Here is a 21,654-nt window from a genome sequence, read left to right as displayed (position 1 = left end):
CCCCCCCGCCCCCCAACACATCCTGACTCTCCGGCCGTTAATCACAACCTCGCCTGCTTACAGATCGATATGCTTCTGACTAACAACACAACAAAACGACATAATAACGCAAAGATGCAAATGGTAACAAAAATATTTTTAAATATGCTCATGAGTTATCTATCATCATCGTAATCATCGTGGTCAGCTAATATAAAAGTGCACTATTCACACACAAACTTGATTCCTCTGCAGGGGGGTAAAATTACAAGGGCTGAGCTTGGTTTTTGGTGCTAGTTGAACATTTCTAGCAGAATGTCAGAGAACTGTTGAGACCGGCAGCTTGCTGGAGGCCTGACTGCCGAGACTGACCAAATATTTACTGGTCAATTCCACATGTCATTGAGAACAAAGAAAAACATCTGAGTGAGATGGGAACAAGCAAAATGTAACTCCCTTTTCACTCAGAGTCTCATAATAATAATAATACAGGAAAGAAGATCAAATGTTTGAATGTATCCTGTTTCCCCTTAGTGATCCTCCCTTTTTCTATGTATCCCCGGCCCTGCAGTTCATGTCGCCTGTACCAGCAATTTCCTTTTGTATATCGCCGTTCACACACACACACACACACACACGCACGCACACACACACACTTACATATATAGTTATATAGAGAGATTTGTTTTTGTTTTTCTGACTTTTTCTTTTTTTATCCACACACAAAAAAGTGAAAAAAATTAAAATAAATTAAAGTCAAACATGCACGCACACAAAAAGACTGATGTGTAGTAAAATGCTTTACATTGCTGCCCTGTGTGTAAACCAGGGCCTAATTCTGTGTCTCCGTTCATATTTTTTTTTTTTTTAATGCATAATTGAATTAATAATGTTGGTCATCTTGTAAACATCATAATAAATCATTTTGGGCCGTCATTTTTCTCCACGTTGTTGTTTTCTGTTGTCGTCTGAAGTCTCTTTACATGATAAATGAGGCCACTTTCATTTTTGTTTGTTCATAGTACACAGAGTATTTCTTCAGTCCCCACAGTCACTGGTAGTTTTTCTTTCATTTCTTTTCCAGTTGGGAAGTATCAGTGTGGTTAACAGAAGCATCAAAACTCTCGCCATTGTCCTTTTCACCATCAGGCTCCGGCATCGAATCGTCATTCGAGTCACTGTTGAGCTCTGCCTCATCCTCCTCCTCCTCGTCCTCCTCGTCCTCCTCCTCCTCCTCGGCGTGCGCCTCCTCCTCTGGCGACAGGTCATCCTCGGCCTCTCCGGACGTTCCTGTGGTGTCGTCCTGAGCTGCCGGCAGACCCAGCAGCGGTCCCGGGTTGTTGTGGCTGGATTGTTGCACCGCTTCGTGGTGCATTTTCTTGCTGAGGTCCAGTGAGTCGCTGAGACCCAGACCGGCGGCGTTCTTCAGGAAGAACAGGGAGCTGCTGGTGTCGGTGCCCAGGTTGAGGGAGCCGTCCAGGCTGATGGAGGACGGTGGGTACAGGCGGTTATACTCTGACCCGATGCCACCTGTTGGATAGATCATGGAGGGAGCGCTGCTGTTAATGCTGCGGGACAAACAGTGGACGCCACTGGGGGAAGAAGAAGAAAGACCCATGGAGATCAGAGGGACTGCAGACACGCTTCCTCCCAGGTGGTGCACCCCTTCCTGTTTGGGCGACACAGACGGCAGCTCGCCGCGCTCCTGCTTCTCGTGCTTTCTCTTGTGGGAGTCCATCTGGGACATGCCCACCACCGTGTGCTTACACTCGGGGAAGGTGCAGTGGAAGTGCGAGCACTTGAGCTTATATTTGCAGTCGGGAACCTCGCAATCGACACTGGAGCTGAACTGGCAGAAGCCGGCGGCGGTGATCACGTCTTGCTTGCCGTGGTGCTTGCGGTGGGCCGTCACCTTGGTGCTGTCGGTGCAGCGGAAGCCACAGCGCAGACAGTGGAAGTGGGTGCTGTTGCCTGAAAACTGGCAGTCAGGGAAGCTGCAGCTGAGTGAGGATTTGAAGCGCTTGAAGTCATCCAGGACCAGGTTGTCCACGCGGTCGTGGTGCTGCGCATGCTTGTACATGTGGGTTCGGCCGCAGAACTTGTAGCCACAGTTCTCACGTGTACAGTGGTAGTGGGTCACTTTCAGAGAAAACTGGCAGCCCGGGTCCTTGCAGTTCTCGTAGAGGTCATAGCGCCTGAAGCCCTCCAGCATCATCCCCTCATCCAGCATCTTACGTGACGACGGGGTCTTGCGGCGCTTGCCGAATGGTGACATGTCCTCGATGATCCAAAAGCGCTTCTTTGCACCGGTGGCCGTGGGAATGGAGATGGTGTTGCCTGAAACAAGGAAGGAAGCACATTAAACTATAATCACTTGGTTCACAAAGTAAACTACAAGCAAATTACATCGCGAGACCGTCCTGGTTGAAACTCTAATGTGCGACCTTACTCAGCCAGAAGTGGTTCACAGCTGAGTAAGCACAGAGAGCCACAATTTGTTTTATTCCTAATTCCCAGAATGATTAAAGGAGGGGCGAAATGACAGATTGACTTTGGAACATGACACTTTTACAGGGTGTCTCCAGCCTCCAAACAGAGGCGGAGCTGTGGGTCTTAACCGACCCTCTTATCTCCATGTTGTTTTATGAGGGGCACCCACCTTTTGCTACACCCTAATAATGGGATCCCTGTTCTGCAAGACAGGAAGCAGTGGGGCCTCGATAAAACTTGAGGCGTGATTAAAATGAGAGGCTGGTAATGCAGCCTTGTTAATGGGAGCTAAACAAGGTCCCGGCTTCATACTACAGGTGCTAAATGTACTGCTCGGTCTCATAATCCTAGTAAAACTGAGAGTAAAAACACACACAAAGGTGTAGGTGAGCTAATTATACACATTTGTTACTATACCCAATCAGTAAGCATGCACATTTCTTCATACATTTTATTTTTTGCATGCTGGAAAGCCTTTTTTTTTTATTTCCCCGTCTTTCCACAACAATACTGCAGAGAAAGACTGGATCACACAGTTAAATACTGCACAGGACTCAATTGAGAGTGACAGCTGCAGTGTTGGTTTGCGCCGGGGATAAGTACCTGCAGCATCCTGCACTATAGGGACGTCATTTCTAACCGGAGACGGAGTGGCAATGATGGGGCTGAAAGCTGGTGTGTTGGTTGGCATGACAACACTCCGAGTGGCTCCCAGAGAGGCGCTGAGCAGAGAGTATGACAGACAGGATGGAGAGAGGAGGTATGGGAGTGAGGACAGAGGAGGTCGGAGGAGAGCGGGAGAGAGGGATGGGGCCTGAGACTGGAGGCCAGGCTGAGGAGCAAAGTGAGGAAGAGGTGGTGGTGGTGGAGGAGGCGGGGAAGAAGGAGGTGCATTTTGGGTTGCGCTAGTGTCAGCAGGGGTGGCAGGAGCAGAAGTGGTGGCGAACCAGCCTTGTCCTGGAGAGACAGGTTGACCAGAGAGGGTGAAGGACAGACAAGAGGGGAAGAAACACACAGACGGGTACCCACACACAAACAAGGACCAAATCACACACACACACACACACACACACACACACAAAGGGATGGGAGGTAAAAAGGGAAAGATAAAAGATAAGAGAATGATACAAAATGAGGCCCATTCAAGACAAGTAACCCACCAGCCAAAACAACAATGGTGCGAGTAGTGGATAATATTGCTCACACATGGAGGCTCAGATTTAGAAAAAAAAAGCAGAGAATTCCTTTATTCAGTCAGTTTGAGGGAGACTGCTTCTCCTTCCCTTTCCTTTCTCCCACAATTCAAACTACTAAAAGTGCTAAAGTAGACATAACGCCACAGGGATGATCTCGGGCCAAAGGAAAATGTAATAAGCTACATACAGTGCAAGAACTCAAACCACTGATGTACAAAATGGAAGTTTTATGAGGATGACCAGGCAAACTGCAGAAGACCTTGTCCGTGACTCGGAACATAAGAATACAGCATTGTCATCAACCTCATATATTATGATGTATGTGTCATTATGTTATCGATTGTAAATCAAACTACTAAATCACAAAATACATGATTGAAGAATGAAATGACAAGTCGCTGGTTTTCTGGGTACGGTAGATGAATGTGGACTTGAAGCATGACGCATGATGCTGAATGTAAGATTATAAAACTTGAATTCACTTTTTTAGACTAAACCATAATAAAGCTCTACATGCTGACACTTAATGCACCCGACAGGTATTTGTTGTGGTTGCATATTCTCACCTGCTGGAGAACCATCGCCTACAGGTGTGCTGGAGCAGCTCCGGTCCTGGTTGGAGGACTCGGAGGAGAGGCCCAAGGGGCTGCCCCCTCCTCCCATGTAGTCCATGTAATCATCAGTCTCGTCCATCATGGCGGACGAGAAGTTGGAGTTCATACCAGGATGGGCCCCCATCATGCCAGATCCATCTGGCCTCTGGCCCAGCGGCATCACCTGGGAAACAAATAATCGTTGTTGTAAGTGATGTGCGGTCAGGGGCCGGCAGCCTCACCTAAGCTAAAAATAAACGTTGAGACATAAACTAAAACTATTTCCGGAATGCAGGAAGTTCAAAGCCATGATGGGAACTCCTAACTCAACGCTGCCAACGTTTACGTATATTTGCGCATGCATAGTCGGATCTCACGCTGTGCTGAATCAGAGATGCTACGATGAGGAAGATAGCAGCCCCCCCCCCCCTTGCGTAATGTCACGTGACACCCACTACCTCTCGCTCGGCTCGGCGCTACGCGTTGCCCTTCGCAGCACCAGTAGCGGCTAAAAACGCGGATAGCTTATGGGCCGCGATCAGCATGGAAATCAGCTGTGCCCGCTAAAGGTAAACAAACACCCGGATCTTACCGAGTGGAAGGAGCTAAACATGACACAGACTTTTCAAACTAAATGGCACGAAAAATAATGAGTGCAGTAGTCCACACACACACATACAGCGAGTGTGCTCAGTGGTCTCTGTATTTTACCCAACGAAATATTCATAGACTTTCATATACTAACATTTTCACCGCAGTCAAAAAACGGTTTGCTTTTCGGAGGCACACAAAGGGGCGATATAGCAGCAATCTACCAGCACCATACATTTCATTTAAACAACCACAATGACACAAAATCATATTTTTCCCATTTATTTTGGGGTGACGTCAAAATAAATTATGCCGGCAGACATTCAAAGCTTTTTTTAAAAAACGTCAATAGAAGCTTCTAATGAAAATATGACTTTCGGTACAGCCCTAATATGATTAATTAATACATTTGTTCACCCTTTTTAAGAGCTTTGTGTATGCTGTCTGACGTTAGGCGACTGTGCACTGACGCCAATATTTCTCTCTGGTTGTTCCTTATCCTTGTGTGCTGTAGCCAGACGCTCCTTGTGTGTGGTTATCAGTGCGCTTTTGCTCAATTTGTTTGGAGTGATTAAGCTGTTTTCTGTTGGTGCGCTGACGCCATGATTTCGCTCTCTTTTTTCCATATCCTGGCGTGCCGTCGCCAGATTTTCGTTGTGTGTGTGGTTGAGCTTTTGCGCATTTTATAAGAGTGAATAAGTTGTTTTCTACTGGTGCGCTGACACCAAGCGTGCATTCTCTGTCTCTGTGGGCGTTTATTGTGTTGTATGTCTGCCTAACTAATGTAGATGTGATTTTGGACTATATTATCCATGCGCAATGTAGACATATCCATATGCTTCACTGATACGTTGCTGCCTAGCCTGGCATAGATTTCGCCGCACTTTATCTGAAACAAACATCATAGGATGTCGCCTGTCATTAATGCAGGTGTTGGCTTTTGGCAAACAACCAAGCATTTCTCAAGGCAACAAAAGTTTTCTGAAAGAATGAACGTCACGCATTATATAAAGGTTCAAAATGAAAAAAGAACAAACAGAACTAGAAAATCCACATGTTTAACTCCACTTACGGTACAGGATGTACTGCAGAGGTTAAGTTAGGAAAAGGAGTATACTCCACAGTGAAACATTTCACATCAAAAGAATGTCATGAGTGATTTGTTACTGACTGGTATGACAGGATATGACCGGTACTTTCTGTTTTGCACCCATTGAACTTGTTAGGTTTTCAGAATCTGACTCATAAGAAACGCCAAAAACAACCAAACTAGCTACATAAGTCCTGTAGACTTTGGATACCAACTCATTATTGTTGAGCTGAAACATTAAAAACCTCAAAAAAATGTTCACAGTGAAAATCAGTTCTAGCTTTTTTTAGCAGCTCATTTGCATATTCCTTTTCACTTCTTGCAACAGAAACAACTACTGTATGCTTTTATGGGAACATGACATTTAAATGTATCATCTGGGTTCTTTTGTGTGAAAACACAATACATTCCCCATTGAATCACTCCGTCAGACGGTGGGTGAGGTACTTGGCTTTGTTAGAATATGTTTCAATAAACCGCTCAACGTCTGTTTAAGTTCACTGAGGTGTCCAACTTGTATTTTCAGTCAATTACACTTTTCAATTGTTTGCGAACGTACCTGGGATGGGACTCGGTCGAAGTTCTTCCCGAGCATCCGCCTCATGTGTTTGCGTGCGTGCGAGGTCATCTGGTGCTTGAGCAGGAAGGAGAACTGGCAAGCCTCGCGGATGCAGTGGAAGTGGCTGTTGACTTGGTTATACTTACAACCTGAAGAGAGAAGACCAGTAACAGTTCTTAAACTCTCCATTTGCAGATGGATTCATCTTTGGCTCATCGTGAGACGTCTGAGAACAGCAACTGCGCTAAATGCAATATTATCAGTGCGGCGGTGTTATGATTAGATCAAACACAAAGTGAAATCTTTTTTATTTATTTATTTTTATTTCATGATATAGCTCCGACAAAAGAGGGATCGGTTTCAAAGTGTTCGGGAGTGTACATGTAGGAGGAATATTAGATCACTCCGGTGTCACACTGAGCAAGTCAAGGCTTCTGTGCACTAAACCTGTGGAGCTCTTTTATTACACTGACATGCTTTATTCAATTAGGAATTTACATAAATAAATTCTCATTTTCTGTGGGCCAATAATGCACACACCCCTGCAAACCAAAGTAAATATACAATTATTACCATATTAAATTCATTTTTCAAAGTATCTCCATTGTCATTTTTCCTTTTGTCCTCCGTTGTGCTGCTGTGTGCTTCATATTCTTCTGTTCTTTTCTAGTGTTTTAACCGGTGTAGCTCTAATTGCTTTATGATTTCAAATTAAATGAATGTTCCATTTTGTGGCTGTTAATCAAATACCATTATATAAAAGCAGGCAGAAATAATTGAAAGAGTAACATGCTGGGCATGTGCTAGCATGTCAGTAACCATGGCACCCAGTTTAAGAGCACAACACGTCTGTGTCATCAAATAGCTTTGGCACACACCATGTTTTAAACACGCAAAGTTGTGCAAATAACAGTAACCCCCGTGACTCGGAGGGCCTTTTGTGAGACGGAAACCAGGTAACATCATCAGCGGTGTTCAGTTTAATGTCGCTGCCATGGATACTGGCAACCCATCAATTCTTTATGACAGGAGTGCTAGCGATGGTAATCCTCTCTGTGTTTCCCACAGCCCAGACAATACCGTTGGCAGATCAGGCTGGGGACAAAAAACAGCTGTTTAGGGCCTGTATTTGTTTGCTTTGTCTCTGCGTTCTGAAAAGCTTGTGTAACCGCCTGAAAAAAACAGATCACTTTTAATTCATTTCTGTGTGATGGCAGCGGTGGCTGTGAGGCACAGCTTCAGAACACAAACAGGCTAAACCAGACAAGCCGGATAATTAACAAACACAAACCTAATTGCTCATTTCTGACAGGGGCAAAAGGAAGAAGAAAACAACCTGGATGTGATTGTCGATGGTATTGCTCACATAGTAAAGGCGAGACTACCTTTGGGACATGATATGCCGTTGTGGATATGCAAAACACAGCAACAAAACCTGTGAGGCGGACTTCTTTCATGCCTCTTTATCAACTCGCATAGCATGACACTGTGTTTGCCGACACTGGTCTCTCTCCCTTTTGTAAACACAGGTAATATATCCTCCCGCAACAGCCGCCAAAAATCCATCTACGTCTTTCTCAATTTAAAACTTTTAATCCACACTGTGCTCCAGGTAGAATATTAATAAAAGCTGGAGTGTGAGAAAAAGGGACGGCAGGCCCAAACTTCTGCTCAACTTAAATCATATCAGATGTGTTTCTTCTTACCCAGCCTCCCACACTCCTCCCTCTTGGTGAAATATTTGAAGCCATTGGCGGCGCGGCGTTCTGCCTTTTCGTGCTTCTTCACGTGCCATGGCAGCTTGGTGGTGATGTTAGTGACAAAGCTGCAGCCGGGCCGCAGACAGTGATAGTGGCCCCTCATTCTGAACTCGCAGTGCTGCAGATGAAACACAGAGTTTCCAATTTCATGAGTCAAATATGTTTGAAAGCTTGACTTGATCTTTCTTTGTGTGCCAAGTTAACGTGAACACCAATACACACAAACATAAACAAACACTTCACAGGCCCTTTTTTTTTTTAAATTTCTGCTCATTTGGAACATCCCACATTTCTAAGCACGATGGCTTTTATTTATTTTATTTCAGGCTTCCCACAAACACCCCTCCTTTTGAACATGTCTGTACACCACCATCTGTTTGTGAGGCCCAGATCCCAAAGGACTGGTCCAAATATGATCAGCTCAGTTCAGGAGATGCAGACTAAGGGGCGGAGGAGGGAGGAGGAGGAGGAGGATGAGGGGGAGGGTTAGGGAGGGGGGGGGGAGTTTTTGTGAGAGGGGTGATTTTCGACACATTAATGAATTCATTTAAATGGTTTTCCAAATACGGGCTCATGAGAGCAGGCAGGGGCTGCCATTTAGGTTTCATTTGCGAAGCATTCCCCTGATTTTTGCCCTATTCCAGACAGCCTTGTTTACTGTGCAAGTGACAATGATTTATTGGGTAATATCAGCTAAATTGGCCTTTTCTGAGAGGAGAATGCGGCAGTCAAAATGACATCATTGACATATAAACAGGCATTACTGGGGTGAGTCGACTGTCTTTTTCAGCAGAGATGGAAGACGGGGAGCGGCGGTTGTGAAAGCCTTGAGTCAAATAACCTCAAATACCGGTCTAATAGATAGCATACTTCATGCTTAGAAACCTCCGGGAGATGACAGTAGGTGATTCAGCTCCTGGCTCAGTTATCAAGCCTCACTCACCTGGTTGGGACAGAGACACTGGAGAGAGAAGTAGGAAAACTGGTCACGGACGTTGATCAGGTTGTTGTTGGGGTTGATGTGGTCCAAACAGTGGGACTCGGCCTTGCCAGTTGTCTTGCACACATACTTGCAATTCCCAAACAAGCAGTGGAAGTGGAACTTGTTGCTGTACTTGCAGTCAGTAGCCAAACAGGGATCACTGGATGAATAAAAAAAAAACGGAAAATGCAGTTTATGGTCGAATAAACACACTGTACTGTTAATGTAACGGGAAGAAGCGAAATGTTTCTCCTACTTTTCCTGAAACTGCAGGAAACCAGGTTTGACTTGGGGTTTAGCATTCTCCAGAGAGGTGGTGGCCAGAAGGGAGTTGGCTGGCAGGTTGGGCATCGAGGCCGGCATCTGAGGGATGCTGCCAGTCAGCTGCTTCCAGGCCAGCAGGGCGGGAGGCGGGGAGCTGTAGCCACCAGAGGAGGTGAGGTGTGCCACATCCATGGAGGGGTTGTTGGCCATAGAGACGGGGGCAGCGGGCTGCAGCGAGGCTCCCTCACCGGAGTCCTTGCCCTCACCGAACTGAGGCTCCGACTTCACGTTCAAGGTGGCACGGAGGTGGAAGCTGAGAAACAAGATGGAAGCTCATTTTTTTTATGTTGATCAATAAAGCCGAAAGCTAAAACGTGGAAAGGGAGTATTTTCAGATTATGAAGCAGCGGAACACTCACTTAGCATGTTTTATGGCCCCATCCACAGTGCTGAAGAGTGCGCCGCAGTCCTCTACCATGCAGTGAAAGTGCACTTTCTGTAGGAAGTCACACTGAGCCTCACAGAAGTCGTCTGTGTCAAACCTTTAACACAGACAGATAATGAAGACTGTCGTTTATTTTCCGCCTTCCCAGAACATCGACAAACAGCTGGTTCGACTTGTGATCTGACGGTAAATGTCCTTTGTACTGCAAGTCATTACAAATTCCTGCAAGACCAGATTCTTTGTATTTTAGGGGGTTTTCAGTGATGCAGTATGTGAGGAATTGTATTGACAGAAAAAAAGTCTTCCTATGCACAGTGCTTTTAAACACTCTGACTGTATTCTCGCTTTCAAAACAAATGAGTCAAGTCTAACTACCAGCGACTCTTTGTACTTCCTCCATGTATTATACCTGCGGAGGTATGTCCTCCAGATCTCAGCGGATTTTTCTGGCAGCGGCCTCTTCAGCACTCTGTTCAGATACTGTGCTGCCTCCGAGCTGTTGCCTCCCTGGCCGGCCTCCAGCTCTGTCTTCAGGTTCATGGCGTTGAACAGCGCAGGGTTCACCTGTGACATCTACAGAACACATAGCACAAAAACAAGCCGCTGCTGGGTTAGTGGAACATACGGGGAAGCTGGGCACTTGCATATGTTAGTGAGAGTGTGAGAGTTTACACACACAAATGGTTTTGGCGAAGCAAAAAAAAGCACAGCCAGATTTACAAACATCCAGGCTTTTGCTTGAGTGCAGGCCAAACGTGTTTGCCAAGTGTCCTCTGGGAGCGACTGTTAACCCTTTTATGTGCTGCGGTGGCTCGAATCAAACCCCCCCCCCCCCCCCCCCCCACCCGAAAGCTGCCATGACACGAGGAGCTGTTGGACAACAGGTCTTCAAGCCCCTCAAGTCTGGGTTTATAATGGCTGCTTTAAGGAGAGCAACTAGGCGACGTGTGTGTCTGTGTGTGGAGGGGAGGGAGGGGGTATTTACCAGTTGGCAAGGGTAAAAAAAAAAGACTGATCCCTTATTACATCATCAATATGATGGAAACCACTCGGCACATTTGTAAAAATCAGATGAGATGTATGATTAAGACGATGTCCATTTTAATCTTCACCCCCTCTAACAAAAATACACCTTCAAATTTCCATACGCTAACATTTAGACCTGGTAAAAAATGAGGGCAGCGCCTTCCTGTTGCTTTTTTTCTCCCCTGACTTTTTAATCTAATAATTTACAAAGTCTATAAATAAATGTAGAGCGAGGAGGGGGGAAGAAAAAGTATAGAGGAGGAGAAAAAATGGACGGCGGGTTCAAAACAGCTCATCAAAAAACAAACATCTCTATATATCTGGCATGGCACCCAGCTACTGCTTCATTATATTAATTTGTGAGAGGTGCAGTGAAAATTACACTGTATGAAAAATGGCTGGAAAATTTAAATGATACAAACTCATCTTATTAGCGGTGAAACATTAAAAAAAAAAAAACAGGCCCCTCCGAGTCCCGCTAATTTGTCTTGGGATGAAAGGCGTTTGATGGATGGATCTTACCTTATTCATAAGCGAGGATAAAAGAGATGTATTCCCCGGTACAGGGTGTCCGTTTGATTCATTACTGGAACAAGGAAAATGAACAATGTTTAGTCAAGATTTGCATGAGAACAGTAAATATTACTATTTATCACACAAGGTGTGCCTGTATAATGAAGAAGAAAAATGCTGTCTTCTTATAAAATAAGATATAGTGTGAGTTGAAGGGAAGATTGGAGTTGACGGTTTATACAAACATCCTTCGCACACAAAAAAATTGAGAAATATGTTGATGGTTTTATAAATGTATGCACATGTATAAACAAGATATTTTTGACAAATAATTGCGAACATAACCCTGGCTGCCGAGACTGTAGAAACCTTAGCACCTTGTATATTAGCTGAATAGACATTTATCATACAGCATTAACCCTTTATGGACCAGGCAGCCGTGTACCTGTGGTCTTTCTTGCTCAGGTCCAGGCTGTGCTCCTGCGCGGAGTCTTGGGTGGCGCCGGAGTTGCCGTCCATTGGCTCCTGCTTCACTTGAACCAGATTGAAGTGGCTTGCTGAAGCCGGCTGCCCATTCCCTGAGGATCAAGACAAGAGACGCAGATGAGAGAAGTGACAACAAAGTTATTGTTGGTCAGCATTATTACCCTATGATGAGATCCAATCTGACTTCTGTCCTGGCCCGAAAAGAATACTCCGAGTGATAATTATTGCGAAATTATGTCAGGCCGTCAAGCCTTTTAAATGGTGATTGAGAGGCGGGAGATATGAGGGAAAAAGACTCCTTTTTCTGCAGCACTTGTCACAACTCATTTGCCAGGCTGCCTCTTAACTGGTCATTAAGTGAGATGCTAATGCTGAGGGAAAGTGGCAGTCTCAGATTGGCCGACCCCCCCCCCCCCCCCCCCCCCCCACCTTCCCAGGCTGCATGTTGGCCTGACAACGGGCAGCAGCCAATGCCACTGAGCGTACCCACAAGGAACAGGGGTGCTATGTCGGTCAGATTGGAGCTGACAGCCAATCAGATTGGTTCAAATAGCATGACCTCTTGATCAAATTCTCCTCCAAATAGGTATTCAGTGGATGCTGTGAGCGGGGACAGGAGTGCTGAAATGAAATAAATAAAGACCAGGGGACGACACGGGGTAGAAATGCTGACGGGAAGGTGAATTCTGCCCCACCCCCCCCTGATCCCCAAGGGATTGAAATATTAATTTGTCCCGGGGCTACACAGAGAAAGCTGGGCTTTTTGGTAGACAATAAGTGGTGGTTTATTTAAAAAAAAAGAAAACGTGTGCGGGAGGGGGTGACCCTGATGTAGCTTCTCAGACACTTTAAGACTGAGGAGCACCAGCGGGCGGGATTGGTTTGGTGAGGAATCTGTTGTTTAGGAATCAGGGCTGGTGCTGAGGGATAGTGACAGGCAAGGTCATGGGCAACCAAGTGTGTGCCCTTGGCCCTCAGCCGGGTGAGGCTCCTCTCCTTTTTCTCGCTGGGCAGGAAACAAGACGAGCCTACGTAAGGGGGAAGCCGACCAGAGCCCCCACCCCCCCACCCACCCACCCGCCACAAGATGACCCAGAGACATATCAGGCAGAATAGGAGTAGAAAAGCCAGTCTTGGGCCTTGTCAGCTGAAAGCTGGGAGATGGGGAAGTGTCAGTATCAGTTCAGTTTGACAATGGCTGAGGTTGGAGGGGCTGGAGGTGGAGTTGGGGTGGAGCTAAAGGAAATCGGTGGTTTGAGGTCACTGAATGGTCACCAAGTCCACGTCCAGCGCTCCTTCCTGAGCCCCAACTTGAAAAGAGTAAACCCAAAATGAACCAGCCAGACAGATCCTGCCTTGTCTTTGACAATCAAATTAACTCTCAGACTAAATGAGAGCACAAGATATCAAGAGCAGCCTCTCACTATATGATCTTTACAAGATCATCAGGCAGATTAAAGCATTCCTTTACTATATCAAAGGATGCATTTGCTTTTTGAGGTGGATTACAATGCAAAAGTCTCTTCTTCTGCTGCACATCGTGAAGTCATTTTTTTTCTATTCACTTCCCAAAGAGGGAGAACAAATGAGTATGACTCGAAGCAGCTTCTTTCTGGAAATTATCCAGGAATTATGTACCACCATGTAATTACTCCGGATAAGATACAGAGCTTGTGAAAGATCATTTGTATGTGTGTCTAATTAGTAAACCCTTCAGATGCTTGAATCTCTGGGAAAAACACTTAGGAGTAAATTAGAGCGGAACATTAATACAAAAAAATGCTGAGAAAATACTGAAAGCAGAAACAGGAAAACATACACAATTCACCACAAAAGAGGTGGAGTTTCACAACCCCATGAAAACATAAATACTGTGAAAAATAGCCACAAACACTGTGACTTTTCTCACACCTTTTTGACAGAGAAGTACAAACCACTTCCTCCTCATTTTAGCCCTAGATGTCCTGTTCACACCATTTATGAAGCAAATATGAGAAACAAAACCGAAGCCGATCCTCCATCCTGTATCTATGCGCTTAACTTTTACCATAAAGTATGTGAGATTATTTTCAAAACAGCTTTGTTATCAAGCATAGAGATCTGACACGCAGGCTCTCGGTGAGACAACGAGAGGGGTGGTGAAGGCACCATCTGTGGAAGCCCCACCCTCAGTGGGGGCCTTCCCAGTGTTCAGACTACCTGCTGGAAGCCCAGAGGTGGAGCTCCGCCTGACAGCCCGGGCTCAGCCCGGCTCCCCGGAGCAGCTGCCCCATCTCTCTCACAGGGCCTGTCCTGCTCCAGGAACACCACCAGGAATTGTAATCCTTCCCAGTCCCAACATCCGGAGACGCTCCCCCTTGCAGCCCCGATTTACAATCCGCACCCCACCTGCTCAGGCTCAGCACCGGAGGCCCCACTGCTACCGGATTGCGAGATTGCACTCTGCAGTTTATTGTCAATTTAATGCTTTAACTTCATTTTCCTTTTCAGAAGCTTTGTTTAGAGCAATATGATAAACATAGACAAGGCAATTACCTCCAAAATTTATTTGAATTGTGTTTATGCTAAACAGGTATTGACATGTTTTTGTGGGAACAGAAGGTTTCTAGAAATTCAAAATGTGTTTCTTTGCTGATGCATGCAAGTGTGTCTGAGTTCTTGTGACAGTGGAAAAAAAGCCCCTTTCTCAGCTCTGGTGCATTGAGTCATTTCTGCCTGAACGATTTCAGTTTTTTTATCGGTTTGCATAGAGGATAAGAAAAAAAAAGAAAAAAAAACAACATTTTTTTTTTTTTTTTTGTTCTTGCAATTTCTGATCTTAATTTCATTCCACCTCCATTTGCTTGGAACGGGCGCAGACATAGATAAGAGACCAATGATGAGGAAACATGTTCGACACAAGCCCCAGGAGCCCCCACTCTGAACATCATAAGAGACTTTTACAGGCTCTACTCTCCCCTGTCAGCGCATTTATCTCCAAATGGATTGTGGGTATCTAACAAACGATCAACACAATAACAAGCCCAGAGCAGAGGACTATGCCTCCAGTATGCCCCTTTAAGCCTGAAAGCGGCAGTTTTTCTGCCTTTCTCTCTACTGTGGTATAGTGATAGAAGTGACCTCTGAGTGCACTCTGTGTGCTCTGGCTGGAGCGGAGAGAGAAGTCCACACACTGAAAAAGGATGTGGCTTTTAGTCTACACAGGGTTTATTCTCTTCGAACACTGACATAGCTCAAAAGGTTATTGTTTGTCATATATTTCAATAACCGTGTCTATAAATAGAGTAACAAGCAAAGTTCACCTTTACAACTGACTACCAATTTATTCATGGTTTTATAATTTGCAAGTGTGTTAAGCTGGTTCAGTTACAATGTCAGGGAAAGGAAATATTAACAGGGCTGAATTAATCTGTCAGTTATTTTTAGATTAATCAATTATTGAAAATGGTCTTCAAATCGCTCGTTTTGTCTGTCCACCAGTCCACATTTACAATATTGTAAAGCGGAAAATCTAAATTTGTTAAGCTGGACCAAAGAAATATTTTTGCTAACATTGTTGGAGATTTAGTTTGAGTTCAAACTTCTATCTACCATTGTGTAATTGGCGAGTATCCACAAAAATGATGACACCATGATCACAAAAATGATGACTTTTTGTGGAGTGACTGACCTAGGTGGAGGTTGTTGGAGGGCCTCAGGGCAGCAGCTGCCAGTCTGGCCATCATGGGTGATATCAGACCTTTGCTTGCCGAGATCTTCTCCATGATGGAGGAGGTGGCGTAGGATGTTGGGGTAGAGGCCATGGCTCCGTCTGCACCCACTGTGGAGCAACCTTGGGTCAGTGAGTCGGTGGGCATGGAGTGAGCCCCAGAAGATACAGCCGATATCAGGCTAGCGGCCGGCGGAGGTGGTTGCAGAGGCATCCTCGGGATGAGGGGGAAAAATGGGTTGGAGCCGCCCATGGCACTGTTGGAAAGAGCGAGGGCCACCGGCATGTTGCTGGGCAGGGCCTGGGACAGCAGGCTGGACATACGCTGGCCTGCACTGGACAGCGAGGACGTGAGTTTGAGGGCATGGCCCAATGTAGAGGAGGAGGAGACAGCGGTGGTGGGCGTGGCCAACAGGTGCGATACAGAGGTGGACTGCTGGGTGGTGGGCGAGGCACTCAGGCTGGAGTTCTTGCTGCTGATGTTCGAGAAGTCCATCAGGTCATCGTTGCTCGACTCCTCCGGCTCATCCTTTGCCGTCAGGTAGGCGGAAGAGAGGCCCATGACCCCGGAAGAGCGGATGTGCCGGCGCTCGTGTTTGCGCTTGTGAGAGGTCATCTGGCTAGTGGAGGTAAAGGTGAAGCCGCAGCCCGAGCGGATGCAATGGAAGTGGTTGGTGGCCTTGCTGTAGACGCAGCCCTCGTACTTGCACTCCTCGTACTTGTAGAACTTCTTGAAGCCATCTTTGGCATAGGCATCGTCCTTGATGTGGTAGCTCTTGTGCTTCTCGATGTCACACTTGTTCTTGAAGGTGAATATGCATCCTGGGCGCCTGAAAGGAGCATGGAAAACAAAAGGGAAAACATGATTCGATATGATGCTCAGCTACATAGCCTCCTCAGTACCTTGCTGCAGTTGGGAGTCATGGATAGGGCCCACATGATTCAAATACTTAACAATGGAGGACTGACAACTGAGGCTGTTCGGTAACACAGCAGCAGCCCATTGACCGTTTCCGGAGGCATACGTTCCAGGGAGGGATGAGTGATTCTCTATGTCCACTGATAATAGTGTTGTGGCGCATGTGCTTCAAACTAAGAGCTCGATGTTTTTTTTCTCCTTCTAACTGTGATTCAATGATGTTCAAAGAACCTCACGGTGCAGGACAAGAAACAGGGGAGCCATTAGTCGTGAGTTCACTTGTGTGCTGCCTATTATTTATTTGTTTTTCAACAAGGAATGTGCCTTTATTTGTTTTTTTCTGCTGTTGGCTTTTGGATTTGTGTAAATTGCTATATATATATATATATATATATATATATATATTTGTGTTGTGTTACTTATATGTGTTACTTTTGAATGCATTCATTTTTATAAATATAAAAAAACATCCACCACATTAGGCCTGCCATATTCACCTGCAGTGGAAGTGTGTGGTCTTCTGCCCGTAGAATTGACAGCCAACTGTGCCACAGTCCTCAGTGGCACGAAATCTCTGGAAGCCATCGTTGATCAGCTGGGCATTCTTTTTATGGAAGTTTTCATGGGTCATGACGTCGGAGGTGCTGGTGTACACCTTGCTGCAGCCCACCTGCAAAGCAAAGAAAAGCGTGACAATCGAAAACAAGATCTTGGCCCAAAGCGGACATGAAAGTTTCAGTTTGCAAGAATGGTTTTAAAAGAGCCAGCTACTAAAAGGCAGTGCATTAAAGAGATCTGATATACTGTACGCGGTATCGAGAAAGGAGCTCAGTGTGGTTAAGAAAATGCTAGTGGCCTAGAAATGTGTGTTTTCTCATGTTCACAAGTTTCAATTCAAACCCGTGAATTGGAAACGATCTTGTCATTGTGACAATTGGAACAAAGAAAAAAGGGACTGAAAGAGGCAGTGGTCACAGCGAGTAGCTGAAACTACAGTACCTTCCTGGCAAAGCTGCCTTTTAGTGTGTGACAATGCAGTCACCACGAACTTACTGTAATTCTGAGAACAAATTTGAGAGGTGGAGGGGGCAGAGGAAAGCAGATGGGGGTAGATGACTGTCTTGGTCTTTAGTTTAAAATGTCCTGGTACTCAGGAGCCCTCAGAGCCAACAGAGGGGGAAAAAAACAGGTAATGTTTGAATTAAAAGCAGCAATTGTATATCATCCCTGGCACTTTTCACCCGCACACAAACCGGGCAACTTCTCCATATTGAGTCAAACAATGAAAAAAATGCCACTCTGTTTCTTTTCCCCGGTAAATCAAGAGAGCCGATGCCAACATCTGCAGGTTCTCAGGGACTGTTAAAACAAGGGCTGAAATGTCTTAATAACAATTACGCCGTTAGAGGGGTTTAAAAGAGAATATATCTCAAGCCATCCTCCACTGCGCTGCTGCCCTGTCGGCGAGAAAGCTCTCGGCACAGTGACACATTGAAAATAAGCAGATGTGAGAAAAATTAAACAAATCCAGAAGGGGGAATAATCTTCAACTGGCTGCTTGGTACTAAAAGATGAAAAATGTGTAGTTTATATAAACACCTTACTGAATTTTATCCATGCCAATTAAGGAGCGAGAGAGCGAAGAGGTGGGGAAAGCACAAGAAGCCTCACGTGTGTTCTCCCTTTTTTATTTTAATTTTATTTTCTATTGTTTACTTTAGGACACGTTTTGCCAAACCGCTCTTTGAAGACACTTTGGTGTAAATGGAAAAAGTGTGGAACTGTAATTCCATTCCACAGATGTAGGTAAGCTGTGTGACTCTCAAACATCCTGTAGTCGTGTTACGAGCCGCCTGACTTCCCAGACGCAGGCATCGTCTATATCGTGAAGCTCTTGTGCTGTTTTAAAACCGTCCTGAAACGATGTCATGGCTGAAAACGGTTGTTTTAAGGCTCTTAATGGATACAGAACCAGGCTTTTAGGCTGTACATAGACTATGGTTTTCTGACAACCACCTTTATGGTCTGGCTCTGGAATGTAAACTTATTGATGAATTATATTTCACATTTGTTATATGCATAGATGAGTTGTGGGTTATTTGTACTGTATGTAATGCCTCAGTACATGTGGCCATATTTGCAGATATTGTTTTCCGTTTCCGTCTTTGTGTGCATTCGTGCCTACTGCACGTATTTGTGGGTTTGTTGTGGGTATGTGTATAGGTGGAGGAGGAGCTGTGAGTCTTTGTAGTTTGTAGTGTACCTGCATGCAGTGGTAATGGGTGCTTTTTCCATTGAGGTGGCAGCCATGGTAGTAGACACTGCAGTCGTCCAGAGGGCTGAAGCGCATGAAGCCATGCTGCAGAGAGTTGTCCCTCTTCTTGTGCATGTTGTAGTGCCTGATTACATCCTGCTTACTGGTAAACCTCTGCAAAAGGGGAGAGGGAAAATGTGCGGCAACAGGTTGGTGTTTATTTAAACCAGTCATAGAATCAGCAACAAGTCACTTTATCTCTGTGGAAGCAGCAGCTGCAGCAAGCAGGAGCCAATTGGCAGTTGTGGAGGTTTGTGCCGACTGCAATGGAGAGGGCCAGGATGTCTTTAAAGATGATGCGTTCTGTGGTTATTGATTTACTTTGCATATCTCAAAGTTGTGTCCTATCCAAATGCAGCACCAAAGGCTCTGGGACTTTTTTGAGCGCAGGAGAAGCTTCCACATGGAACATGAAGTGTGTTCCCCATACCCCCACTCTACATGATTTTTTTTCCCTTCCACTGAAATGTATTTTTTTTTTTTTTTTTAATTAAGATGAATCAATTGACATGCAAGATCACAGTTCTGATGTTTCTGTCTCTGGAAAAATTATGTTCCATGCAGATGGTTTCTCAGACATGCACAGGGGAAAACCGAAGACAACAGAAACAAACAAACAAACAAACAAGTGAACCAAAAACGTTTTCCCTTTCAATTCGCTGAGATATGATTCCATTTTTAATTAAAGCTTTAGCGCTCGCTTTTGGTGCAGGCTTCGCCTGTATGTAATGATGAGTGAATATGTTAAGAGACCCGCCTTCTAAAATTACAAAATTAATAAATAACAAATCCCTCCCACACCTAGGAGTCAGGAAGGGAAAAAACAGAAACGTCACTCCACAGAGACTTGCAGCAACCAAATCTGCTGTAATTGGGCTTAAGCTGATGTAACAGAAACTGTAACAGGAGAAGTGCAAATCAATGAGACAGTTCTGCCTTCAATCCATATTTATCTCCAGTTGAGGGAGAAAACATCAGAAAGAACTATTCTAAAAAGCAACTAATTGCTGTACAAAGTAGGGTAATTGCTTTGTGTCATGTGCTCCACTCCGCAAAAGTAAAAAGCTAAGATCTCACACAGCTGTTCATTCTCTGGCTCTTGGCCTGTTTCCCGCTGCATAGTTCTGAGATGTTTGACTCCTGTAGGAGCAAACACTTCATTAGGATTTTTAATCTAATTAATGAATGCGGTGGATTCATCGCTTTTTGAACAATTTTCCTGAAAGATCCCGAGCACAGGCTCACTGGTATCTAATGGTTAATGACGACCGGAAGATAAGTTGAGCTGCGGGTCATTGTACATTCGATCCATCAAGCCGTCCAAAATAGGCCATGGAGAGAGCTGACTGGGAAAAAGATCTAATTTTCAGTTGAGTGGCGATGAAGGTTGGGAGCCACTTGCTACATTTATTTTAGGATTCCCACTAGTGTGGCAAGATGCTCACTCTCCCTCATGTACAAGCCCATGAAAGGAGAATGTTAAGACTCAGCCAATAGCCCGCAGGCTGGTAGTGGGATAATATTCCAGGAGTGTGTGTCATGTAACATTTCGTGAGTTATCGCTTCGAAAGGGGCTGCTCGTCACTGCCTGCTTCTTTTTTTTTTTTTTTTCAGGGTATTGACATCCCAGAGAGCCGGCTTGCAAAGCATATCTGTGTTTCCACGCAACGCACAAGCAACAGAGAAATGTGGACCTGACCGTGGAAATTGCCATGATAACCTGAACTAACGCTCTAAATAATGACGTGAAATGATTTTTCCTTTGCATTCCTCCAAGAATGTGTCCCATCAGACTGTGAAGTGGGATTCATGCAGAAAATGAAAGCTTAGATCTGTAATGCTTTTCACCACATAAACAATATTTATCGAGCGGTAATCTCTCTTGATCAGGAACAGACAAAGGAGATTACAGATGAAGATGGCTTAATTCTGAAAATTGTAAGGAAAGGAAAACACACACAGCTCTAGCTGCGCATGGATTTTTAGATATCTTTGACAAATCTTCCCGTGTTTGCCTAACTCTCTCCGGCCATATGCTACAGCAAACACACGGCCTGTATTATGATCTGCTTTGTGTTTTTTTTTTCTCCTTCCTGTGCCGTACATGACAACTCCTGGGACCGGGATGAGATTAATAATAACGTGGAAGGGGATTAAAGACTGGCCCCCAGTCAGTGGCAGATGTCTTTAGAAAAAAGAACACATAGATAAAAAAAAAATAGAGGCACGTTTCAAGCATATTTACAATAACCCTTGCGATAAAAGGCCAACTGTCAAAGACCAACTGTGCCTAGGAGATGCCTGCATACATAGCGGATGTATACACTCATAGCCTGTTCGGCAGATTAAAGGAGAGCAAACCTTTCATCTGCGTAGACTTTGGCTGGGTGTGACCTCACTAATGAAAAGATGTCACATTATCCTGTTTGTCTGTCCTAGAATAAACAGAAGATTCTTAGCTTCAATTCACCTACCGTAAACCCTGCAACGTCATCCCTCACTAGTTGATGGTGGCACTTTTCCCTTTCGTCTCACTTTTCTCATCGTGTGAGACTCTAAACTAAAGTATGCAGCATACGGGAGAACATGTGTATTTGAGTGATGCTCAAAATAAGTTGTAAAGTACTCACGCTCACCTGGTAGTTACACTCAGGGTCCATGCAGTGGTAATGCTCTCTGTACTGGTAGGCACAGTGCACGTGTCCACAGTGCTGACTTCCGGAGAACCTGAAAAACCA

The 21,654-nt window shown here is 45.1% G+C and overlaps 1 protein-coding gene across 7 annotated transcripts in view; it reads right to left on the bottom strand.

The window, feature by feature from the left end:
• Positions 1-768: 768 nt before the first annotated feature.
• The window catches only part of casz1 (castor zinc finger 1), a 168,408-nt gene continuing 147,522 nt past the window's right edge, over positions 769-21,654 (bottom strand). For 3 of the 7 annotated variants that reach the window (XM_079176692.1, XM_079176690.1, XM_079176688.1), the window contains 15 exons: positions 21,547-21,643; positions 18,866-19,030; positions 17,100-17,272; positions 15,645-16,513; positions 11,934-12,066; positions 11,498-11,561; positions 10,359-10,522; positions 9,924-10,046; positions 9,497-9,817; positions 9,202-9,400; positions 8,205-8,376; positions 6,499-6,647; positions 4,232-4,442; positions 3,073-3,426; positions 769-2,316 (listed from right to left, as the gene is read on the bottom strand). In XM_079176692.1, coding sequence (XP_079032818.1) covers positions 1,049-2,316; positions 3,073-3,426; positions 4,232-4,442; positions 6,499-6,647; positions 8,205-8,376; positions 9,202-9,400; positions 9,497-9,817; positions 9,924-10,046; positions 10,359-10,522; positions 11,498-11,561; positions 11,934-12,066; positions 15,645-16,513; positions 17,100-17,272; positions 18,866-19,030; positions 21,547-21,643 — 4,462 coding nt within the window. In that variant the 3' untranslated portion in view covers positions 769-1,048. The remainder of the gene's footprint in view (positions 2,317-3,072; positions 3,427-4,231; positions 4,443-6,498; positions 6,648-8,204; positions 8,377-9,201; positions 9,401-9,496; positions 9,818-9,923; positions 10,047-10,358; positions 10,523-11,497; positions 11,562-11,933; positions 12,067-15,644; positions 16,514-17,099; positions 17,273-18,865; positions 19,031-21,546; positions 21,644-21,654) is intronic. The other 4 variants (XM_079176691.1, XM_079176689.1, XM_079176693.1 and 1 more) reach the window with 3 other exon arrangements.

The sequence above is a fragment of the Pholis gunnellus genome (assembly GCF_910591455.1).
Source record: "Pholis gunnellus genome assembly, chromosome: 2".
NCBI classification, from domain to species: Eukaryota; Metazoa; Chordata; class Actinopteri; order Perciformes; family Pholidae; genus Pholis; species Pholis gunnellus.
The sequence above is the reverse complement of the archived record's forward strand: the minus strand, read 5'-3'. Positions and strand labels throughout refer to the sequence as shown.